The sequence below is a fragment of the Bos indicus genome, chromosome X (assembly GCF_029378745.1).
Source record: "Bos indicus isolate NIAB-ARS_2022 breed Sahiwal x Tharparkar chromosome X, NIAB-ARS_B.indTharparkar_mat_pri_1.0, whole genome shotgun sequence".
Classification (NCBI taxonomy): Eukaryota; Metazoa; Chordata; class Mammalia; order Artiodactyla; family Bovidae; genus Bos; species Bos indicus.
This window is the reverse complement of record NC_091789.1, coordinates 143,380,793-143,404,026: the sequence shown is the minus strand read 5'-3', so window position 1 is coordinate 143,404,026 and position 23,234 is coordinate 143,380,793. Positions and strand designations below refer to the sequence as shown.

General features: G+C 40.7%; 1 protein-coding gene across 7 annotated transcripts in view; it reads right to left on the bottom strand.

Annotated features, from left to right (window-relative positions):
• The window catches only part of ARHGAP6 (Rho GTPase activating protein 6), a 543,203-nt gene that overhangs the window by 83,044 nt on the left and 436,925 nt on the right, over positions 1 to 23,234 (bottom strand). For 6 of the 7 annotated variants that reach the window (XM_019956013.2, XM_019956011.2, XM_070784356.1 and 3 more), the window contains one exon: positions 5,218 to 5,377. In XM_019956013.2, the coding sequence (XP_019811572.2) occupies positions 5,218 to 5,377 (160 nt within the window). Of the gene's footprint in view, positions 1 to 5,217; positions 5,378 to 22,603; positions 23,113 to 23,234 lie in introns of those variants that run through there. The other variant, XM_019956014.2, reaches the window with a different exon arrangement.

Sequence of the window (23,234 nt, the reverse complement as noted above, 5' to 3'; positions counted from 1 at the left end):
ACCTCCACTTAGGTTTTTGCATGGAACAAAAGTGGCCATCCTCAGCCCGAAGCTGCCATCATAGCACTCAGCACCAGCCATGCATTTGATCTTGGTAAATATTCAATGTCTATAATCATCTCACCCAAACACTAGTTTTAGAACTCTTGGGTGATATCTGTTTTTTCCCACCCAGCCACACAATTCCTTCTCTCTTTCATAAGTAAGAGATGATTTGTAAATCATTAGCTCCCATTTTGATAGAAAGTGTCAAAATAACTCCTGAAGCCCAAACATCTTTGAACATCTTGATAGAACAAATCTTTCTCTGAATGTACTAGGACTCACATAGTTGCAGAAATAAGCAATGGAGACAGAGCTTCTAGCAGATAAGTTATATAAAATTCTCTGTTTGTTAAAGGTTATTTATTTAATGGACTCTTTAAAAAGCAAGAACAAAGAGAAACATCAAATTCACTGGATTTGAAAACAAAATCACAAAGAATATTTGTTCCTTGATATCTCATCTGATATGTCTCAAATCTGGGTTTCACATAAGTTTTTAGAGTCATCATTTCCTTCACTATAAACTGGGCTTGCCAACATTTCTATTAAAATTTTTTCTTAGGAACTGAAAGATCATCTGTTCTCGTAAAACAGAAACAGGGCTGTTGGACCCCACCTGGGCCATCTTGTGAATTAATAGGGAAGCAAGGGCAGGTTTCGACTCCAACCTAAAACCAAACAAAGACAAGATGAGGCAGAATGAGATTATCCTAGGAAGAAGCAGCAACCCGGCCTGATGGCAATTAGTACTCATTTTTCACCAACTGCCAAAGGGATTTTCTTCTTACTTGAGGTGAGTATCTCTGTGTTACATTAGCATGAGAAGATACAACAAGGCTAGGAATTTCCTCCTGGGAGGAACTGGCTATGGTTGTGGTGTCAAGTAGAGTATGATGAAAAAGCCATAGGAGCCAGGCATCAGTCAGTGAAATGTGCCTGTCCTACCAGTCCCTTGGCCTAACCTGCCTCTGCCTTCTCCTGAACTCTTTCATGACCTTCAACAGAGTCCAAGATACCAGTTTAAAGAATAAAAGTGGCCCCTCTTGCCACTTCTGTTTAACATAGTATTGGAAGTCCTAGCCACAGCCATCAGGCAAGGAAAAGAAATGCATCCAAATTAGATGGGAATTAGTAAAACTACCACTATTTGCAGAGGACATGATATTTTGTATAGAAAACCCTAAAGTCTCCACCAAAATAGTATTATAACTAATCAATGAATTCAGTAGCAGCAGGATGCAAGAATAACATACAGAAATTGGTTGCTTTTCTATACAGTAATAATGAACTATCAGAAAAAAGTAAAAAAAAAAAAAATTCCATTTAAAATCACATCAAAAAGAATGAAATACTTGGGAATAAACTTAACCAAGGAGGTGAAAATCCTATACTCTGAAAACTATAAAAGACTGATGAAGAAAACTGAAAATAATACAAAGAAATAGAAAGATATCCCATGCTTTGGGACTGGAAGAATTAATATTATTAAAATGGCCATACTACCCAAAGCAGTCTACAGATTTAATGCAATCCCTATCAAAATACCCATGACACTTTCCACAGAACTAGAACAAATAATCCTAAAATTTGTATGGAACCACAAAAGACCTGGGATTGCCAAAGCAATCTTGAGAATAAAGAACAAAGTTGGAGATATCACCTTCCTAATCCTTAGACTACAGTAATCCAGTGTGTTACTGATACAAAATTAGACACATAGAGCCCAGAAATAAACTGACACACCTCTGGTCATTTAGTCTATGACAAAGAAGGCAAGAATATACAATGGAGAAAAGACAGTCTCTTGGATAAGTGGTGCTGGGAAAACTCAACAGCTGCATGTAAGAAAATGAGATTAGGACTTCCCTGGTGGTTCAGTGGTAAAGAATCTGCCTGCCAATGCAGACAGAGGACATGGGTTCCATCCCTAGTCTGGGAAGATTCTACATGCTGCAGGGCAACTAAGCCCACGCGCCACAACTATCGAGTCCGAGTTCTGGAGCCCGCAAACTGCAACTGAAGCCCACATGCTCTAGAGCCCATGCCCTGCAACAAGAGAAGCCACTGCAATGAGCAGCCCGTACGCCGCAACTAGAGAGTAGCCCCCAGTCACCACAACTAGAGAAAGCCCAAGGGCAGCAACAAAGACCCAGTGCAAGCAAAAATACATAAAACATAACAACTTTTAAAAAGAGCCAACGCAAAAAAAATGAGATTAGAATGCTTCCTCACGCCATATACAAACATAAACTCAAAATGTATTAAAGACCTAAATATAAGACTTGAAATCATAAAGCTCATAGGCAGAACACTCTTCTACATGTCGGAGCAATATTTTATTGGATCTATCTCCTAAGGCAGAAGAAATAAAAGCAAAAATAAACAAACCGGGTGTAATTAAACTTAATATTTTGTCCTTGAAAAATCAAAAAGATAACCTATGGGGACTTTCAGTGGTTAGGAATCCATGCTTCCAATGCAGGGGGCACAAGTTAGATCCCTGGTCAGGGAACTAAGATCCCACATGCCATGCAGTACAGAAGAAGAAGAAAAAAAAGACAACTTATGGAATGGGAGAAGATTTTTGCAATGTGACCAATAAGGGGTTGTATGTATCCAACATACAAAAACAGCTCATACAACTCAGCATTAAAGAAAACAAATAACCCAACTGAAAAACAGGCAGATGACCTGAATAGACATTTTTCCAAAAAGGGAAATGCAGATGGTCAAGAGGTCAGAATCACTAGCCATCAGAGAAATGCAAATCAAAATCACAATGAGATATCACCTCACATCTGCTAAATGGATATCATCACAAAGTCTACAAACAACAAATGTTGGCGAGGATGTGGAGAAAAGGGAATCCTTCAAAACTGTTTGTGTGAATGTAAACCAGTGCAGCCACTGTGGAAAATAATATGGAGGGTCCTCAGAAAACTAAAAGTAGAACTACCATATTATCCAGCAATTCCATTTGCGTATATATCTAGAAAAAAACACACATTCAAATTGTTTTGTTGCTAACTCATGTCCAACTCTTTGTGAACCCATGGACTGTAGCCTACCAAGCTCCTCAGTCCATGGGATTTCCCAGGCAAGAATACTGGAGTGGGTTGCCACTTCCTCCTCCAAGGGATCTTCCTGACCCAGGAATCAAACAAGCGTCTCCTACATTGGCAGGCAGATTCCTTACCACTGAACCAAGGTACATGTACCCCAATGTTTCATGACAGAATTATTTACAATTGCCAAGGTATGGAAGCAACTGAAGTATTCACAACATATGAGTGGATAAAGAAGATGTGGTGTGTGTATATATATATATAAATATATGTGTGTGTATATATTTATATTTATATACACACACACAAAATAGAATATTACTCAGGCATAAAAAGAAAGAAATCCTGCCATTTGAAGCAATGTGGATGGACTTAGAGAATATTATGCTTAGTGAAATCAGTCAGACAAAGAAAGACAAATACTGAATGATATCACTCATATATGGAATGCAAAAAATAAACGAATGTATATAGCACAACAGAAATAGACTCATGGATGTAGAAAACAAACCAGTGATTACAAGTTTGGAATGGGAAGAGAGATGGGCAAGATTGGGATATGGGATTAAGAGGTACGACGTACTATGTATAAAACAGATAAGCATCTAGGATATATTGTACAGCACAAGGAACCATAACCATTATCTTATAATAACTTTGACTGGAGTATAGTCTGTAAAAATACTGAATCACTATGCTGTATACTTGAAACTAATATAACATTGTAGACCAACTATACTTCAATTTTTTAAGAAAAAGAATAAAAGTGGCCCTGAGAGTCATCATCCAATGAAAAATTCTGGGTGGTCAGTGTTTTTGTGCTGCTCTCTTTAGTCAACGAAACTGAACCTCCTACTAGAGAGGTGAATTACACAAGATCACCTGTGGAGGGGAAGTGATCAGACAAGTTCTCATATTCTAGTCTTCAGAGTCCTACTCTAGAACTGTTACCATTAGCCACAAATAAGCCCAGAAAATAGCCCCACCAGCTCTGTTGTTGGCGAAATGTAAGCACATGTGTTCATGTGTACATTCAGGTTGCCCAGTCTCTACACTTGGGCCCTTGGGACCTGACAATGCTTGCTGTGGGGAACTGTCCAGTGTATTATAGGATGTTCAGCATTCCTGGCTTCTAACCCCTCTAGGCTGTGAAAACTCAAAGTGGAACCAGACATTGCTAAATTCCACCTGGGGGTGGGAGAACCATCCTTGGTTGAGAACTACGTATCTATGTGTATGTGCATATGCATGATATGAATTATTTTATGAATAACTACTCACGAAGCATTCCCTCAACCCCTCAATAAAAGAAAACAAAGGAGAAGTTCTGCAGATACTGAAATCTGGCAGGCAATCTAGCTTTTATATGTAAGTTTTAGGCACAGCTTCCAATGTTCTTTTCATGTCAGGTTTACCCTATTTGTGTAGCATCACAACTTTTCACTCCACCTCAAATTACCTTTCTGTATATGCTAACACATTAAAAAGTGCCTTTATAGAAAATAGAAAACATTCAGAAATGTGGCTTTACAGATCAAAGGATTTCAAATATATGTTTCCCAGTTTTAGTAGAATCAGGATCTGTGTTTGTAAAAACATCAGACAACTAGGCCTGCACTGGCTTCAGTGCAGATGAACCCTAACAGAGAATGCTAGGTGGATAAAAATAAGTTAACATTGGTATAATAACTGATTCTGGGTTTGCATAAGGTCAAAAGACCTTGTGTTTAACTGGTTGCTAAACCATTCAACTGGTTATTTTGAAATCATATTGAGATAGACATGGTTTTTCTTCTCATCTTTTAAGGGACTTTTTTGAAAGTTCTTTTTAACTGGTTTTGCTGAAGCCATGTAGACTGTTGAGATGCACGTGGCTTTCCCCTTTAATGCCCCGTCAATCTTCCTTTTAATAAACATATTAGTTGACATGTAAACTGTCCTATTGAACACATCTGTCAAACTGGATGCCCATGCCAGCCAATGACCCAGAAGCTGTAGCTTCCTTCCTGAGGCAGTGGTACGGCTGAGATGAATCTGCAGCTTGTAACTCTGGCAGAGCATTTGTGACTGGCAACATCCCCCACGGAATGGCAAAATGGGGCCTTACCTTTGGGAATGGTGATCTGACAGCTCAGGTCACAGTCCTGCTGCAGCTGATAAAAAGCCACTTCCTGTAGGCGGGCTCGCTCCAACTCTGAGAGGCTCTGGATGGGCACTGACCTCAGCCGCACACTGCGACCTGACATACTGTTCCAGGTGAAATCACCCTGCAGACCAAGGGGGAAAACATCAAGGGTCACACAGTGATCTGCGACTCACAGACCTCAGCCTCTCCCTCAATTGGTCACAATGTCAAGCAAACTTCATTTTTGTGTTCCAAAATCAGCTCTCAGTCCCTAAAATCCAACCCACTCTTAGTTAACTGTGGATTTTCTCAGTCAATTGCAAACATCCCAGTCTGGAGAATCTTCTAGGTCACCCGATCTCATAAAATGACACGAAGAAAACCATGTGGAAAGATACTTCAAGATACTTCTTCCTCTCTTTTATGGGAACACATGGAAACTTTTTCATTTTTATTTCTCAGTAACAGAAAAAACTACTGCTAATTGCCATCATGCAAAGGCTAACAGAGTTTTGCCAAGAGAATGCACTGGTAATATCAAACAGTCTCATCCAACAACACAAGAGAACTGTACACATGGACATCACCATATGGTCAATACCAACATCAGATGGATTATATTATTTGCAGCCAGAGATGGAACGGCTGTATATAGTCAGCAAAAATAAGACTGGGAGCTGACTGTGGCTCAGATCATGAACTCCTTATTACAAAATTCAGACTGAAATTGAAGTAGGGAAAACCACTAGACCATTCAGGTATGACCTAAATCAAATCCCTTATGATTATACAGTAGAAGTGACAAATAGATTCAAGGGATTAGATCTGATATACTGAGTGCCTGATGAACTATGGACGGAAGTTCATGACATTGTGCAGGAGACAGGGATCAAGACCATCCCCAAGAAAAAGAAATGCAAAATGGTTGTCTGAGAAGGGCTTATAAATAGCTGAGAAAAGAGAAGTGAAAGGAAAGGAGAAAAGAAAAGATATACCCATTTGAATGTAGAGTTCCAAAGAATAGCAAGGAGAGATAAGAAAGCCTTCTTCAGTGATCAATGCAAAGAAATAGAGGAAAACGACAGAATGGGAAAGACTAGAGATCTCTTCAGAAAAATCAGAGATACCAAGGGAACATTTCATGCAAAGATGGACACAATAAAGGACAGAAAAGGTATGGACCTAACAGAAGAAGAGATTAAGAAGAGGTGGCAAGAATACACAGAACAACTATACAAAAAAGATCTTCTCAACCCAGATAATCACGATGGTGTGATCACTCACCTAGACCCAGACATCCTGGAATGCAAAGTCAAGAGATGGGAATACCAAACCACCTGATCTGCCTCCTTAGAAATCTGTACACAGGTCAAGAAGCAACAGTTAGAACTGGACATGGAACAATGGACTGGTTCAAAATCGGGAAAGGAGTACATCAAGGCTGTCACCTTGCTTATTTAACTTATATACAGAGTACATCATGCGAAATGCCAGGCTGGATGAAGCACAAGGTGGAATCAAGATTGCCGGGAGAAATACCAATAACCTCAGAGATGCAGATGACACCACCCTTATGGAAGAAAGTGAAGAACTAAAGAGCCTCAGGAAAGTGAAAAAGGAGAGTGAAAATGTTGGCTTAAAACTCAACATTCAAAAAACTAAGATCATAGCATCTGGTCCTATCATTTCATGGCAAATAGATGGGAAAACGATGGAAACAGTGACAGACTTTATTGGGGGGGGGGCTTCAAAATCACTGCAGATGGTGACTGCAGCCATGAAATTAAAAGATACTTACTTTTGGGAAAAAAAGCCATGACCAATCTAGACAGAATATTCAAAAGCAGAAACATTACTTCCCTGACAAAGGTCTGTCTAGTCAGAGCTACGGTTTTTCCAGTAGCCATGTATGGATGTGTGAGTTGTACTGTAAAGAAAGCTGAGCGCTGAAGAATTGATGATTTTGTATTATAGTGTTGAAGAAGACTCTTGAGAGTCCCTTGGACTGCAAAAAGATCCAATCCAACCAGTCCATCCTAAAGGAAACCAATCCTGAATGTTCATTGGAAGAACTGATGCTGTCACTGAAATTCCAATACTTCAGCCACCTGATGCAAAAAAATTTGACATTGGAAAAAACCCTGATGCTAGGAAAGACTAAAGGTTGGAGAAGAAAGAAAACAATAAAAAATTAAATGGTTAAATACTACCATGGATTCAAAGTGCATAAGTATGAACAAGCTCCGAAAACGGGTGACAGGGAAACCCGAAAGGTGTAGTCCACGAGGTTATAAAATAATTGATCACAAGTGAGAAAATCAACTGAGCAGACTAAAGCATAACACATTAAACAAACACACAGAAAAGTGTTAGATACAACAAGCCCAAAAAACACACCCTGCCTTAATATTTTCTTTTCGTAAGGTCTGTTTTTGGATACAACCATATTGGTTTTGTCCATCTGACAAAACCTCCAAAAATTGGGAGCTGCGCAACCTGAATTCCTAACCGAACCCGGCCGCATGCTAAGCGCAACCCAAAAGACCCACCTTGGGAAAGAGCACTCCTAAAACAGTTAGGGTGAGCAGTGTCAAGGGTAAGTCTGGGTCAAGAGTTTGTGGCAGATCTTTTCACTTAAGTGCGTGAAGGTTCATTAATCGAAATATTACGTTTAAAAGAAATCTATGATGAATTAAAGTAGTAAATTCAATCATATTGCATGCGGTGCATGCTGGTTATGCAAACGAACGCTGAGTCTCCGCCTCCGAGATTCACGCCTTTCCCCGCCCCAGCTTCCGGTCCCTTGTTCCCAGGCCCCTGACTCCATGTTTTCTCCTCGACACTCTGAGTCTGATTTCTTCTCAATAAGTATTTTGTTGACGGCTTAAGATAATGATCGGAGAAGGAAATGGCACCCCACTCCAGTACTCTTACCTGGAAAATCCCATGGACAGAGGAGCCTGGTAGGCTGCAGTCCATGGGGTCGCTAAGAGTCGGACATGACTGAGCGACTTCAATTTCACTTTTCACTTACATGGACTGGAGAAGGAAATGGCAACCCGCTCCAGTACTCTTACCTGGAAAATCCCAGGGACAGTGGAGCCTGATGAGCTGCCGTCATGGGGTCGCACAGAGTCGGACACGACTGAAGTGACTTAGCAGTAGCAGTAAGATAATGATATATGGGTACTGGATATGACACAGAGAAGGTTCACTATAAAGTCAAATGAAATAGAGTGCTGAACCTCCTCAGTCGTGCCCAGACTATTTGCGACCCCATGGACTATAGCCCTCCAGGCTCCTCTGTCCATGGAATTCTCCAGGCAAGAATACTGCAGTGGGTAGCCATTCCCTTCTCCAGGAGAAGCTGCCCCAGGATCGAATCTGGGTCTCCCGCTTTGTAAGCAGACTCTTTACTGTATAAGCCATCAGGATGACTCTAATCACTATTCAAAAAAAAAAAAATTACTGCCAAAATAGGAGAACTGAATCATCCGAAAAGACCCCGATGCTGGGAAAGATGGAAGGCTTGAGAAGAAGGGGACAACAGAGAATGAGATGGTTGGATGGCATCACCGCCTTGATGTACATGAGTTTGAGCTAGTTCCAGTTATGAAAAGGAAGGACTGATGCTGAAGCGGAAACTCCAATACTTTGGCTACTTGATGTGAAGAACTGACTCATTGGAAAAGACCCTGATGCTGGGAAAGATTGAAGGCAGGAGGAGAAGGGGACGACAGAGGATGAGATGGTTGTATAGCATCACTGACACAATGGACGTGAGTTTGAACAAGCTCCAGTTGGTGATGGACAGGAAAGTCTGGTGTGCATGGGGTCACAAAGAGTCAGACACAACTGAGTTACTGAACTGAATTGCCATCATGCACACTAGACATAGGAATGTATGTTGATAGCCTCCCATGTACCAGTGATGGTGTCAAGGGATTTTTAGTTACTCCTTCAAACAACCTTAAGAGGCAGTTAGCATTTCTGACCTTATCCTATATAGTATTTAATAACAACTGTATAATAATACAATCTAGTATATTTATAATATATACCACAATATATTATTATATATAATATATACTTATGATACATTATCACAATGTTTACTTAGGATACATTATGTTGATATTATAGTAATATATAGTATGTATACATATAATACGGCTTCCCAGGTGGCTCACTGGGTAAACAATCTACCTGCAATGCAGAAGATGCCAGACATGTGGGTTAGATCAGTGGGTCAGGAAGATCTCCTGGAAGAGGGCACAGCAGCCCACTCCAGTATTCTGGCCTGGAGAATCCCCATGGACAGAGGAGCCTGGCGGTCCATGGGGTCACAAAGAGTCGGGCATGACTGAAGCGACTGAGCAAACACAGTACGCAAATACAGATTAACTGAGGCTTAAGAAGGTTAAGTAATTTCCCCAAAATTGTAAAACTTAAAAGACTTGAAATCAACCAGGACTTGAGCTAAAAAGACTTAGGCTTTTAAATTCTATGCTAAATTATAACCACTGAGTTTCTATTTTATAGCAGTCTAATGAGTTATTTTCATCATAGTAAGTATAGAGATATGATCAATAAAAAGTACATATTCGTATAGACATCTGATGTGAAAATACTCCACATCAAAGAATCAAAGCAGAGATTCCCAGAATCCTGGGTTTGTTTGTGTGCACACATATACACCACTGATTCCACTGAGAGTGAATATCTCTACTCTTGATGCAGACAGTGAGAAAGTGATGACATAAGAAACAATACTTCGCAGTCCTCTGAAACCTAATGTCCCCTCACAGAGAAGGAATTCCTAGGAATCACAGATATCAGCCAAGGCACAACAGCTTTGATGAGGTAGCTACTGTTTCCTCAACAATCAAGAAAAGTTCTGGGAGAAGGAACAGTGTTGGGCCCCACAGACACTGCCAGGGATTTGCTGTGGATGTGGGAAACATTAAGGAATCCCCAAAGACTTCATCATCCTTATTAATTATTCACCTGACTTCATCATCCTTATTAATTATTCACCTGAAAGAAGAGAGACAGAAAGACTGGCCCCAGAGACTATTAAGACACCTTTCTTCCATACTGGTAGCAAATTCCTGCCTAGATGATTCATTCCAAAGAGTAAATGAAGTATGTTAATGCTTGGATTTTTTCCCCCTCTTTATCTGGGATTTCACTAATTTATTTATTCATTGTTTTAGCAAATGGAGATATCATACTCTGGTGTGCATGCTCAGTTGCTCAGTTGTGTCCGACTCTTTGTGACCCCATGGACTACAGCCCGCCAGGCTCCTCTGTCCATGAGATTTTCCAGGCAAGAATCCTGGAGTGGGTTGCCATTTCCTCCTCCAGGAGATCTTCTCTACCCAGGGATCAAACCCGTGTCTCTTCCTTGGCTAGTGGATTCTTTACCACTGCACCACTTTGGCAGGAGTAGAAAATAAACCACGGTAAGTAAAGAATATAGTGTATTGAATAATAACAGCTAAGGATGGGCGAAAAAGCAGGGAAGGGGCCAGCAGTGTTAGCAGAGGACAGAGATTTACAGTGTTAGATTGGGGGAGGGGGGCAGGGCGCTGGGAAAGACCTCACAGGGAAGGCTATGTTTCACTAAACATGCACACACGAGTGCATCCCAGATGGGAAGTTCCAGATGAGCTGGTGATTTCTTGATATCTTTTGTTTTTGGTTTTTTTTTGCTTTACCACAAGGCGTGTGGGATCTTAGTTCCCTGACCAGGGATTGAACTCAGGTCCCCTGCATTGGAACTGTGGAGTCCTTACCACTGGGATGCCAGGGAAGTCCCTGGTGATTTTTAAATATGAAGTTTAGGTATCAAATGGAGCCTACTGCTGCTTGAAGTGTCAAAATGGAATTACATACCTATTCTTTAAAAGCATTTAAAAAATATGCCCTCCAATGGCTCTGTTATCTGTAGCAGGGGTTGGCTATCTTTTTCTGTAAAACGACAGAAAGTAAATATTTCAGGCTTTGTGGGCCATGTGGTCTCTGTCAAAACTACTCAGATCTGCCTTTGTGGCATGAAAGCAGTCATAGTTTATAAGTGAATGAGTACAGCTGTGTGCCAATCAAACTCCATTTACAAAAGAAGGTGTAGGACAGTGGGCTACAATTTGCCAACCTATGTATAATAGTTTATGGCTTAAGTAAAATAAACCATTTCCTACAAGATACATTTTATTTTTTTTATTTACTATGTCCTCCAGGGCTTCCCTGGTGGCTCAGTAGTAAAGAATCTGCATATAAAGCAGGAAACATAGGTTCAATCCCTGGGTTGGGAAGATCTCCTGAAGAAGGAACCGGCAACCCACTCTAGGATTCTTGACTGGAAAATTTCACGGACAGAGTAACCTAGCAGGCTATAGTTCATGAGGTTCATGGGGTCGCAAAGAGTCAGACACGACTGAGCGAGTAAACAACAAATGTCCTGCTGCATAATTAATTTGAACAAAATGTAATGAACACCTATTACATGCTAAAAATAGTACTAGGCTTGAGATTATCAAAATGACAACAGTCCTTGTCCTTAAGGAGTTGAATTTTGGTACAAAGAACACACTTAATCCATGAAATACAGAGATTGTGATATTAGAAGTAAGAGCCAAATGCAATGGGATGCCTAGAATAAAAGGCTGTGATATAAATCTGGGGATAAAGGAAGGCTTTATAAGAAGTCAGTGTTTCACTGGAGGCTTGAAGTTGAATAAGAGGAGTACGGGTTTGCTCAGTAGAAATGCAACATTGGAAAAACAATTCAGTGGGTGCCAAGGCAAATGAATTTGAGAGAACAGGCTTGTTTGGGGGAAATTACAAGGCTAGAAGAAAGGAAACAGCAGTAGGTAAAGCCACGTAGAAATCAGGGCCAGATCCTGGAGGGCTATCTCTGTAGGATTTTACTCAGCCAGTGATGGCTAGTCATTAAGGAACCTTGGTTAAGAGAGGAACATGATCAGACTTGCATAAGGGAAAGATGACTGGAAACACTGTTGTAAAGGATTGAGGGAGAAAGTAAGCCAAAGATCCAGAGATCAGAAGAGACACTGGACTAGGTAGGATGCTGATTGAAATTGGAGTAGATGGGAAGATACTTAGAACCACAAAAATGCTTGGGGGAAAACTGTATCTAGTTGGGGGCTGGGAAGGGGTAATCTAGGATGACTTAAACATTTCTGGTTTGAACAACTGGGACGATGATACACTAAATCACTAAGATGAGAATGAGCAGAAGGGAATTAGGTCTGGTGTGGGGGGGGGGCATGTGGACAAGAAAGATGTTCAAATTTTGAAAGTGATATTTTATCTCTAAAAACAAATAAATAAAACACATTCCCAAATCTGGCAAAATAGAATCTGGCCAGTTTACATCTTTCTTGAGCCTTCGTCTTCTCTCAACTACAATAGTTCCTTCACAATCAAGTAATACATAGTTTTGGAAACTGCTCACAAATGACCACCCTTAGCATAATAAAAAATGAAGTGTGGTGTTTTAAATTCCTCTGAGTCCATTATACATCATAGCCCATGACTCTTAACTTTGTAGAATTTGTAACTTCTTTGGAAAATTTGGAATTATTAGCCAAAAGGGAGAAAAGGCTTCATCTATTTGTAAAGACTTGAATGTATGGAGTTGCTGTCTCCTGCGACTTTAGTTCTTGCAGCAGCTGATGGTTCCAGAGAAGGCTACAGACAAACCCAGAAAAAGAAAAGAATTGGGCGCTTTCTTGAAAGCACGGCAGCTGTATTGATCAGGCTTTGGAAAAGTCATTTCTCAAAGGAGACGAAACTGTCCCCAGAGTCAATTGGTTCTTAACCCCATCCTTAGGACATGGCTGAAAAAACAATGTTCCTAGGAGAGAAAGTTATCAAATAATAAATGAAGAGGGACTTCAAAGACACCTCAAAAGCTGTATATTAGCAAATGTGTGGCATCTTAAAAATATCATTCAGTTACATTTTTGATTATGGGTAATGGACCAAGTTGTTTCATAATCACAAACATAATGTACCAGAAACTTGAATAATTGAAGCCTAAAGAGTTCACTCACACCTGGAAAAGTCTGTATGGGCTACTTCAGTTCATCACCCTTCATCCTCTCCACCATCTCATTGTCTTTTGCTGCTACCTGCCAATCAGCAGTCATAATACATTAAATAATCTCCATCTTCCCCTAGGTCCCAATTTTCTCAGTGTTCCCAGTTTATATTTCCACCATTGTGAATTTTTAATGACTTCGTTTCAAATTAAGTGCATGTAATTTCAACGTTTTTTTTTTAAGTTGGAAACATGAGGTTCATTCTGGGGAAATTATAAAATGAACACAACTCACAGGCTAAACCCTGTGATACTATGAACTACTTTCATAGTATCTTGGGATAAAGTCAGGAGATGTGTGACTGTCTAAATGACTTAGAACAGTATTCTTCATTTTTATTTTTATCCTTAATGCAGTAGAGACATTTTGAGAATAAACGTCTAATTTCAGAGCCAAGAACACATAAAGTCAAGGAAATGTCACAGTACAATGGCTGGGAAAGCTGCAAACATGTCTTAGAGTTATAGTTGGATTGCTTTTTAAGGTGTGATAAATTAGTGATCCCGGGGTCGGGAAGATCCCCTGGGCAAGGAAATGGCAACCCACTTCAATATTCTTGCCTGGAGAATCCCATGGACAGAGGAGCCTGGTGGGCTATGGTCCATGGTGTCGCAGAGTCAGACTCGAGTGAGCGACTAAATAACAACTGTATAGAGCACAGTAGTACAATATCTTCAAGTCCAGAGGCAAACATAAAAGCTTGCTATTTTTTGTGTTTGCTTTTTATGTATTATTTGTGTGAAAAGTCTTATAAACTTATTACAGTACAGTACTATATAGCCGATTGTGTTAGTTGGGCACCTAGGCTAACTTTGTTGGACTTAACGAATAAATTGGACTTATGATCTCAATCTTGGAACAGAGCTCTTTCGTATGTAGGGGACTTAGGATACTTGGACGAATGCATCCACCTTCCTTGTCTCAATCTACATCATCTTTTAAAATTAAAGAGCTTTTTCTCAAAACATTCATCCACGGTTTATGCAAGTTATCCTAAAGTTTTAATCAGAGTATTCTCAATGAAGCATTTACCCTGAAATCTAAAATCAGCTTTTTTTTCCTGCCTCCTCATTTCTTCATTCAGGTTGCTACAGCTTAGGACAGAGTCCCCGGATGCAGCGCCCATGGAACCACACAGACCAGTGTGTGTGGGGGGAGGGCAGTCCATGAGCTTTCCACATCTCCTGGTTGCCTCTTCCTAGAGTTCCCAGGGTCACAGTGTTTACATGTGTAAAATATATTTGCCTTTATATTATGAAAACTGTCAAATATGAGCAAAGACAGAGACTAGACTAATGACCACACAGAAGTTTTGCGGCAGGTATCTGCTCTGCAGTTGAGCGCATATGGTTTTCTGATTGGCCCACACAATCAGGATTGAGAACCACTGTGCTCAAATGTTGACCAGATTCGGGTTGGGTTCTAGTAAGTCTGCTCTTCCTAGAAAATTCAAGACATTAACTACCACCAAAGAAAGATGCAAATTTACCACAAGATGTGATTTTCTGAACTAACATGAGCTTTAAGGCACCCAGCAGTAAGCGTGTTCTGCTTTCTTTTATTGAACAAATGCAGTGATGCCATAAGCTCATTCATTCCTCATTCATTCAACAACCACAACAACAAATGACTTGAACCTGACACTCAGAGATGAAAACCTATACTCTTAGCCACTACAACATCCTGGCTGGTGGATACAAAGCTTGAGAGATGCTCTTCAGCCTGCAGTCAAGTTCTGTGGAGGCAGAGAGAAGTATAGTGCGGAGTTACTAGACACAAAGTGTGGCAGCCAGAATAATAGCCCCTGCCCCCAAAGATGGCCACCTCTTAATTCTTGTGACTGTGTTACCTTACCTGGCAAAAGGGGCTGTGTAGATGTGATTAAGTTAAGGCATCCTGAGATAGTGAGGTTATTATGGATTATCCAGACAAATGCAACGTCATCAAAGAGTCCTTACCAGAGGGAGGCAGAGGTGGCTGTGTGTGTGTGTGTGAGAGAGAGAGATTGATTTGAAGATACTAGGCTCACAGCTTTAAAGATGAAGGAAAGAGCCATAAGCCAAGAAATGCAGGCAGCTACTAAAAGCTGGAAAAGGCAAGGTACAGATTCTCCCCCAGGGCCCCCAAAAGGAATGCAGCCTTTGATCTCAGTGGAGTGAACTGCTGCTGCTGCTGCTGCTAAGTCGCTTCAGTCGTGTCCAACCCTGTGGGACCCCATAGATGGCAGCCCACCAGGCTCCCCCATCCCTGGGATTCTCCAGGCAAGAACACTGGAGTGGGTTGCCATTTCCTTCTCCAATGCATGAAAGTGAAAAGTGAAAGCGAAGCCACTCAGTCGTGTCCAACTCTTAGTGACCCCATGGACTGCAGCCTACCAGGCTCCTCCATCCATGGGATTTTCCAGACAAGAGTACTGGAGTGGGGTGCCATTGCCTTCTCTGCAGTGGAGTGAGACTGACATCCAAAACTGTATGACATTAAATTTCTGATGCTTTCAATTTATGATAATCTGTCACATCAGCAATAAATAGGAAACTAACAGAGAAGGAATAGGAGGGAGCATTAGAAGAGAATGTTGGTGAGGTCAAGGGGACTGAGTTCAGATGAGGATAAGCTCCCAAACACTGTAGAAGGTAGATCTCGACCTGTCAGATTTTTATCTCCTGGTGCTAAAGTGCTGCTTCACACTATAGGTATCCCGCCAATGATTTAAGCTGGAAGGTTTCCAAGACTGGAATCCTGAAAGCACTTTCCCCACTAACTAGAATTTTAGAAAGTTACACATAGTAAATATTTCAGGCTTGTGGTTCATATAGTCTTTGTCACAACTACTCAGATCTGCCAATGCAGCACAAAGGCGGCCGTAAACCACATGTAAACAAAAGTTCCAATAAAATTTTAGTCATCAGTTCAGTCACTCAGTCATGTCCGACTCTAGCATGCCAGGCCTCCCTTTCCATCAGCAACTCCTGGATTTTACCCAAACTCATGTCCATTGAGTTGGTGACGCCATCCAACCATCTCATCCTCTGTCGTCCCCTTCTCCTCCTGCCCTCAATCTCTCCCAGCATCAGGGTCTTTTCAAATGAGTCAGTTCTTCGCATCAGGTGGCCAAAATTGAGCCACCAAATATCAGGTGGCTGAGTTTCAGCTTCAACATCAGTCCTTCCAATGAACTCCCAGAACTGATCTCCTTTTGGATGGACTGGTTGGATCTCCTTGCAGTCCAAGGGACTCTCAAGAGTCTTCTCCAACACCACGGTTCAAAAGCATCAATTCTTCAGTGCTCAGCTTTCTTTACAGTCCAACTCTCACATCCATACGTGACTACTGGAAAAGCCATAGCCTTGACTAAATGGACCTTTGTTGGCAAAGTAATGTCTCTGCTTTTTAATATGATGTCTAGGTTGGTCATAACTTTCCTTCCAAGGAGTGTCTTTTAGTCATAGACACTAAAATTCTGATGTCATATAATTTTCAAGTCACAAAATATTATTCTTCTGACTTTTTTCAACCATTTAAAAATGGAAAAACCTTTCTAGGCATGGAGGTCATACAAAAACAATTTGGCCCACTGACTGTAGTTTGCCAACCCCTGATATAAAGAGATTGGGGTCACTTAGGACCCTATACATATTTATTTGGCATCTACTCTCACGTGGCCAAGACCCAGTCCCTAGCACCCTGCATCATGAGCTATATATATCAGCTAGATTCATGAGAGCAAGAGCCTTGTCTGGTGTACTGACCTTGGTGTTCCCAGTACCCAAGATAGTGCCTGGCAATTAATTATCACTGAAGAAGAAATAATTCACAAATAATAAATATCTGTCAGTCTAAGAACTACATGGATAAGGTACATCATGAGTCCAATAGGAAATTGGAAACTCACCAACTCATGTAATACTGTGTCTATGAGGGAGAATATCTTCTGGATTTGAATAAATTGCTAAGAAACAGTCTTTTGAAACAAAGCCTGTAGATGAGCCCCCAAATGCCAGTATATGGGGGCAGAAAATAAGTGTAAGAATATGAGCTCTGAGGAATAATGAAACTATGACACTCACACTCACACATCAGATCTCTTATGAGCAGGAAGACACAAACACAAAGGTCAGTGTTGCCCTGCGACACTCACTACCTGGGCCCCGGAGCAATAAACAAGCACCCCGAAGCACGCCAAAGCCCACCAGCACAGCCTAGAATGTTTCTGGCTGTTCCTCAATTCTGAAACACACACTCCAGGCCAGCATTTTTCTTTGGTGACTGTTTATCTCATAAGTGGATGACTCATTTTAAGGTTCTCCAGATCCAGTTTTTGAGAGGTTGTCACAGGATTTTTTTTCTTTTAGATTGAAAGTGGATGATTTCTAATTTGCTTTCATTTCATAAATGTGAGATTGAAAGTGACCCAATGTTTCTGGATAGACAAAAGACCTTGATATTATAAAAATATCCTTTCATTCTGGGATACCATGGGGCAGCACTAATAAAGGGTAACAAAAGGATATAGCACAGTGGTTCTTAGGGGTGATTTTGCCCCCTCAGGGGACATTTGGCAATTTCTGGAAACATTTTTGACTATCATGACTCTCAGGTGGGTTTCCTACTGGCAACTAGTGAGTAGACATCAGGGATTGCCTCAACATCCTACCATACACAGGATAGCCCCCTGTGCCCACAATGAACTACCTGGCTCCAGATGTTCACGATACAGAGATGGAAAAAACCTGGCCTAGCATGAGTTAGGTCTGCTCTTAGGTCCAAATCACACACAATCTCCTTAAAATGATGGTGTCAGAAGATATTAACACTCAAGTATCCGTTTTGTTTATCATCAAAGGTATGCACCCTTATATAATCCCTTATGCATGCTATCCATGATTATGTATATTATACATGTAGTTTTCTGTATGTTATATAAATAAATAAACAGAATCCTAGAAGTTATGTAGAATTAGCATTAAGAAGGACAAACACCACAAGCCAATTTAAAAGAGACAAACAAAAAAGCCTCAAATCTTCATTAACTGGAGAACAAATCACCGAAAGCATTAACTAAAGAGATTTCCTTCCCGCCAGAAGTATATGTCTCCACATTGAGAAAAAAGAAGCAAAAGGCAAACTGAAAAACCAACCATCTAATATCTGTGATTTATTCAGAAAGGTCATTCTTCTGAGCTAAATCTCATCTTTACAAACAGACTTGATTTTCCCATGAAATAAAATTGACTGAAATGATTTTGGTTTTGGTCTATACCACATTGTTTTCTTATGTCCTTGAGACTCGTCTCTAATTGCAGCATCTCTTTAACCTCATCCAACTGTAAACTTCCCAAAGCCCAGTGAGCCAATAAGAAGTGATGCAAGGCTCCTCAAAATACGGCCAGTAGACCTGGGGCAGTGGAATTACCTGGGCAGATGATTCTTGTCAACATGTAGGTTTTTGGGCTCTAAGGCAGATTCAGGGAATTAGGGTCACAAGGAACAGGGCCCAAATACCTTCGCCATAAACCAGAATCCTCAGGAGATTCTCATCTTTGCACAATAAAGATTGGGACCCACTGGGATGGCAGTAAAGACTTGGATTCATATGGTTATGAGCTCTTTGGCATGATTCAGAACATCTCTAAGCCTCAGTTTTCTCATAAATAAGATGGAGCAAAGAATAAGACTTACTCCCAGGTTTGTAGTGATGGTATGAGACAATGCAAGTGAATTGTTTGCTGAGTGCGTATGAGTTCCCAGCAAGCCCTAAATACATGGTAATTAAAGTTATAATTGGACTTCACTGGTGGCTCAGATGGTAAAGAATCTGCCTGCCATGCAGGAGACCGGAGTTCGGTTGCTGGGTTAGGAAGGTCCCCTAGAGAAGGGAATGGCAACCCACTTGACTATCCTTGCCTGAAAAATTCCATGGACAGAGGAGCCTGAAGGGGTACAGTCCATGGGGTCACAAAGAGTCAGACTGGACCGAGTGACTAAGCATGTTTACACACACACAAATTTATAATTAATTTTAACCATCATTCCTCTAAATTGGCCTCCCTTTCAAAAACTTAGCAGTTTTAGTGATACCAATAACTCTTAAGAAATGTGTGTTGAATTCATGAATAAACGGTTCCACTATGAGTAAGATGGAGGAGGGCATGGCAACCAACTCCATATTCTTGCCTGAAGAATCCCATGGACAGAGGAGCCTGGTGGGCTACAGGCCATAGTGTTGCATAGCGCTGGACACGACTGAAGCGACTTAGCATGCTCGCATGCACAGCTGGACTGTGATTCCACATAGGTGAGAAGCAGAAGGAAAGACCAGATCAGTAAGTTAAGGGTGGGAAAACCGGCATGCCATTTAAATAAACCATGCCAGGGGCTGAATTTCTTTTGTCTTCTCCTGTGGCCACCTGTCATTTACTAATAATTAATACTTGCTGAAGTATGGCATAAGTTTAAATACCAGGCTCACAACCCACATTTCTGAAAAGGGCTGCCTAGTTCTTTATAACTCCAAAATAAACACATCTCCAATGACAAGGAAATCCCTTCCTCATGAGTTTCTGGGCAAAGTTGAGGGTATTTGCATAGCTGTTACACTCCTGTTTGGACTCTTCAAAGAGGTTATTCCTTTATGAACTCAACAAATAACTTTTGCTAATTCTTCTTCTCTTGATTCTTCAAGCACTCCTTCTCAACAGATCTTTAGGAATATTTAATACTTCTATATCTCGCTTAATTTTTTGTATTATTTATATATTCTGCTTTTTTTTCAAAAGCAGAAACTTTAGAAAATTCTGAACATTTGGTTGGTATAACAGTGCATTTTTACTTTTTGCCTTAGTATATTAGCTATTGATTGCTAGTACAAGAGGTGCCAAAATATGTTAGAGTAACATGATGGAAAAGTGGACTTCACTCATTCAACAAATATTAACGAGCACCTTTGATAAGCCAGGCACCATTCTAGATACTGTGGATTCATTGGGGAACAAAACAAAGAGCTCTCCTCTCAAGGAGTGTCCAGGCCAGTGGAGGAAACTGATGAGAAATAAACATAATCAATGAGTCGATTACATAGCAAGTAATAAAGTGATAAGCTCCAAAGAAAAAGAGAAGGTAGAGGAAAGTGAGGGGCATCAGGAGTGTTGGGAAGGTTTCCAGGGCAACCTTACTGAGAAGCTGATATTTGAACTAACTCTTATGGAGGTGAGGTAATGAGCCAGGCAGATTTCAGGAGATGAGCATCCCAGACAAGTATGAGTTGACACAGGGGCAGCTTGGGGCTGTGGCTAAAAGCAAAGGTTGGCAAGCTTGGCTGCCTGGGCTTGAGTCCCAGTTCTGCCACTTTCCAGCCATGTGGCTTTTCACAAGCTTATTTTCTCTCCCCATGCTTTGTTTTCCTAATCCATGAAATGGGGATGATGACAAGCCAGGGCCTGGAAAATCACTGACTGTGAACCAAATCCCATCTACTGATTGTTTTTGCAAATAAAGTTTTATTGGCACATAGCCACAGTCATTCCTTTCGGAACTGTCTACAACTGCTTTCACACTACAATGGCGGAGTTGAGTGGTTCTAACAGAGACTGGCCTGTAAAGGTGGAAATATTTACTATATGACTCTTTATAGAGAAAGTTTGCTGGCCCCTGGACTACACTAAAAGTAAAGGCACACCTATGATTAGGGTTTCTCTTTGGGATCATCATTCTCCTCTCCTAAGATTTTGTTTCTCTGGGCAACATCCCAAAGAACCTATAAATATATCACATGACACAGTAAGACTTGGGGACATTGTAAAGTATGTAAAAGCTGGAGTGAAATAAAAGTGGTTCTCTGCAAATGGCCTATTTGTCTGGATTACTGATAAACCAAAATTGAAATGAACACTGAGAAACCCAGTGCTGTGCTACCACCACTCAAAAACAACAAACAAACAAACAACTCCCAAACTTCTCTCGTCACATCTTGTTTCACTCATACATCTTGTTTCAGTGGAAAGAACCTTTGGCAGGGAAGAGACACAACCACATATTCGAAGTTCCCAAAGGCGAAAACATCAGAACAAAAGGCCAGTTTCATCTCTGTGTATCCTGAGTTGAATTGTGGACTTGTCTACCAGCCACCGATTTAATTCTGAGTTTTAAGATTCACTTGAATCTTGGATGGGGAAGAGATAAAAGAGCCCGCACAGATCCCAAGAGTGTGGAAAAATGGAGACCCTTGCAAGAATTAGAAACTTCTCAATGACAGCTCCAGCAGCTGATGGTTTTGCTTGTCTTTCTATACTTAAATTTAGTTCACTGAAATTAGAATGACAGACCTCCAGAGATGGATTGGACCTTGGAGATATGGCTAACATTGTCCACTCTCTGCTAGCTACTGTTCTAAGTCCTTTATTTATATTAACTCATATAATTCCTACAACAACTCTAAGAACTTTGTTACCATTATTATCCCCATATTTCAGATGAGATTATCTTAACGTGTCAAGATCACGCACCTAGTAAATGGCAGAATTGGAATTTGCAGCCAGGATGTAGATTCCAGAATCTAGACACTCACAACCGTATGTATTTCACCACATCTCCTGATGAATCAATCCAATTCCTACCTTTGCAAAGGAGCAAAGAAAAATCCAAAGAAGTTAGGTGACCCCTGCAATAGCAGTGGGATCTGCATTGTAAGAGTCACATTCTACCTTTTCCACCACTGAGTCTTTTCATTCTGAGACATACCCTTATAATAGTATAAACCAGAAATTATGTAAAAATCCAAAAGCTTAAGGTTTTACTCTTTTATAAAGCAGAGCACATTCGATTTATGATTAGGCTTATCTAATGTCTGAGCTGTTCTGCAAAGCCTGTATTTATCATAGCCACGGAAACTAAAATCTTGCCCTGAGTTCAAGAAGTCTAGAGGGGCACATAAACTACTTTACCCTTTCAGACCTGAAAACAGCCTGTGCTGAATCTTTGTAGAAATCAGCCCAGATCCACTTCATCACGGCACGCTCCTTTCTGGTCCGATTTGCTCATTTCAAGCTGCTCCAATATCATCAATCAATCTAAAAATAATGTTCCCATAAATCTCCATTGGCACAGACAGACTTAGCTGTCACACATTTCAGACACTAATCAATCCACTTTTCTTCCCAAATCACAAGACAAATGTGGAAGAATCACAACATTATATCACAATAATCTGGAAAAGACGAAGTATAGATATTTATATTGCTTACCCATGAATTATATTCAGCTGTGTCTTTGCTGTCCTCTCTAATTTCACTGAGCTAAGCTTGGAGTAGGAACTTGAGTCTGTTTAAAAAAAATTATTTTTTTGATGAAAAATACATCCTGAAATGGCAGATTGCAGCGAGTGTCTGAGAAATGGCCCAGCTGGCATAGCTGTGACTCCCACGATACCTTTTGTTGCCAGAGACCTCTGCTACCATACGTCTCGGGACCAAAAAAAAAAAAAAAAAATGCTATCTTTTCATCGGACCATTGAGAAGTTCCTGTCCCTTCAGAATGGAGGCAGGCTGTGTCGCTGAGTGAGTGAGTGAGTGTGCGAGTGAGTGAGTGTGCGAGTGACTGAGTGTGTGTGTGTGTGTGTGTGTGTGTGTGTGTGAAAGCAGTGCTAAGGGGGAGGAACAAAAAGAATGCAGAGAAATTGAAACTGGATTTCCTGATTTTTATTTTAATAAGACTATTTTGAAGAGATATTCTGGAGTTACAAAAGGATTCCTCTAAAAAAATCCCCCTTTCCACAGGGATCTACAAATGGTAATTGGATTGTAACTGTGCAAACTGTCCTTATTAGGAATCAACCAAAGAATGACGGAAGCCTCGGGTAAAACCTCTGAGAGCGTG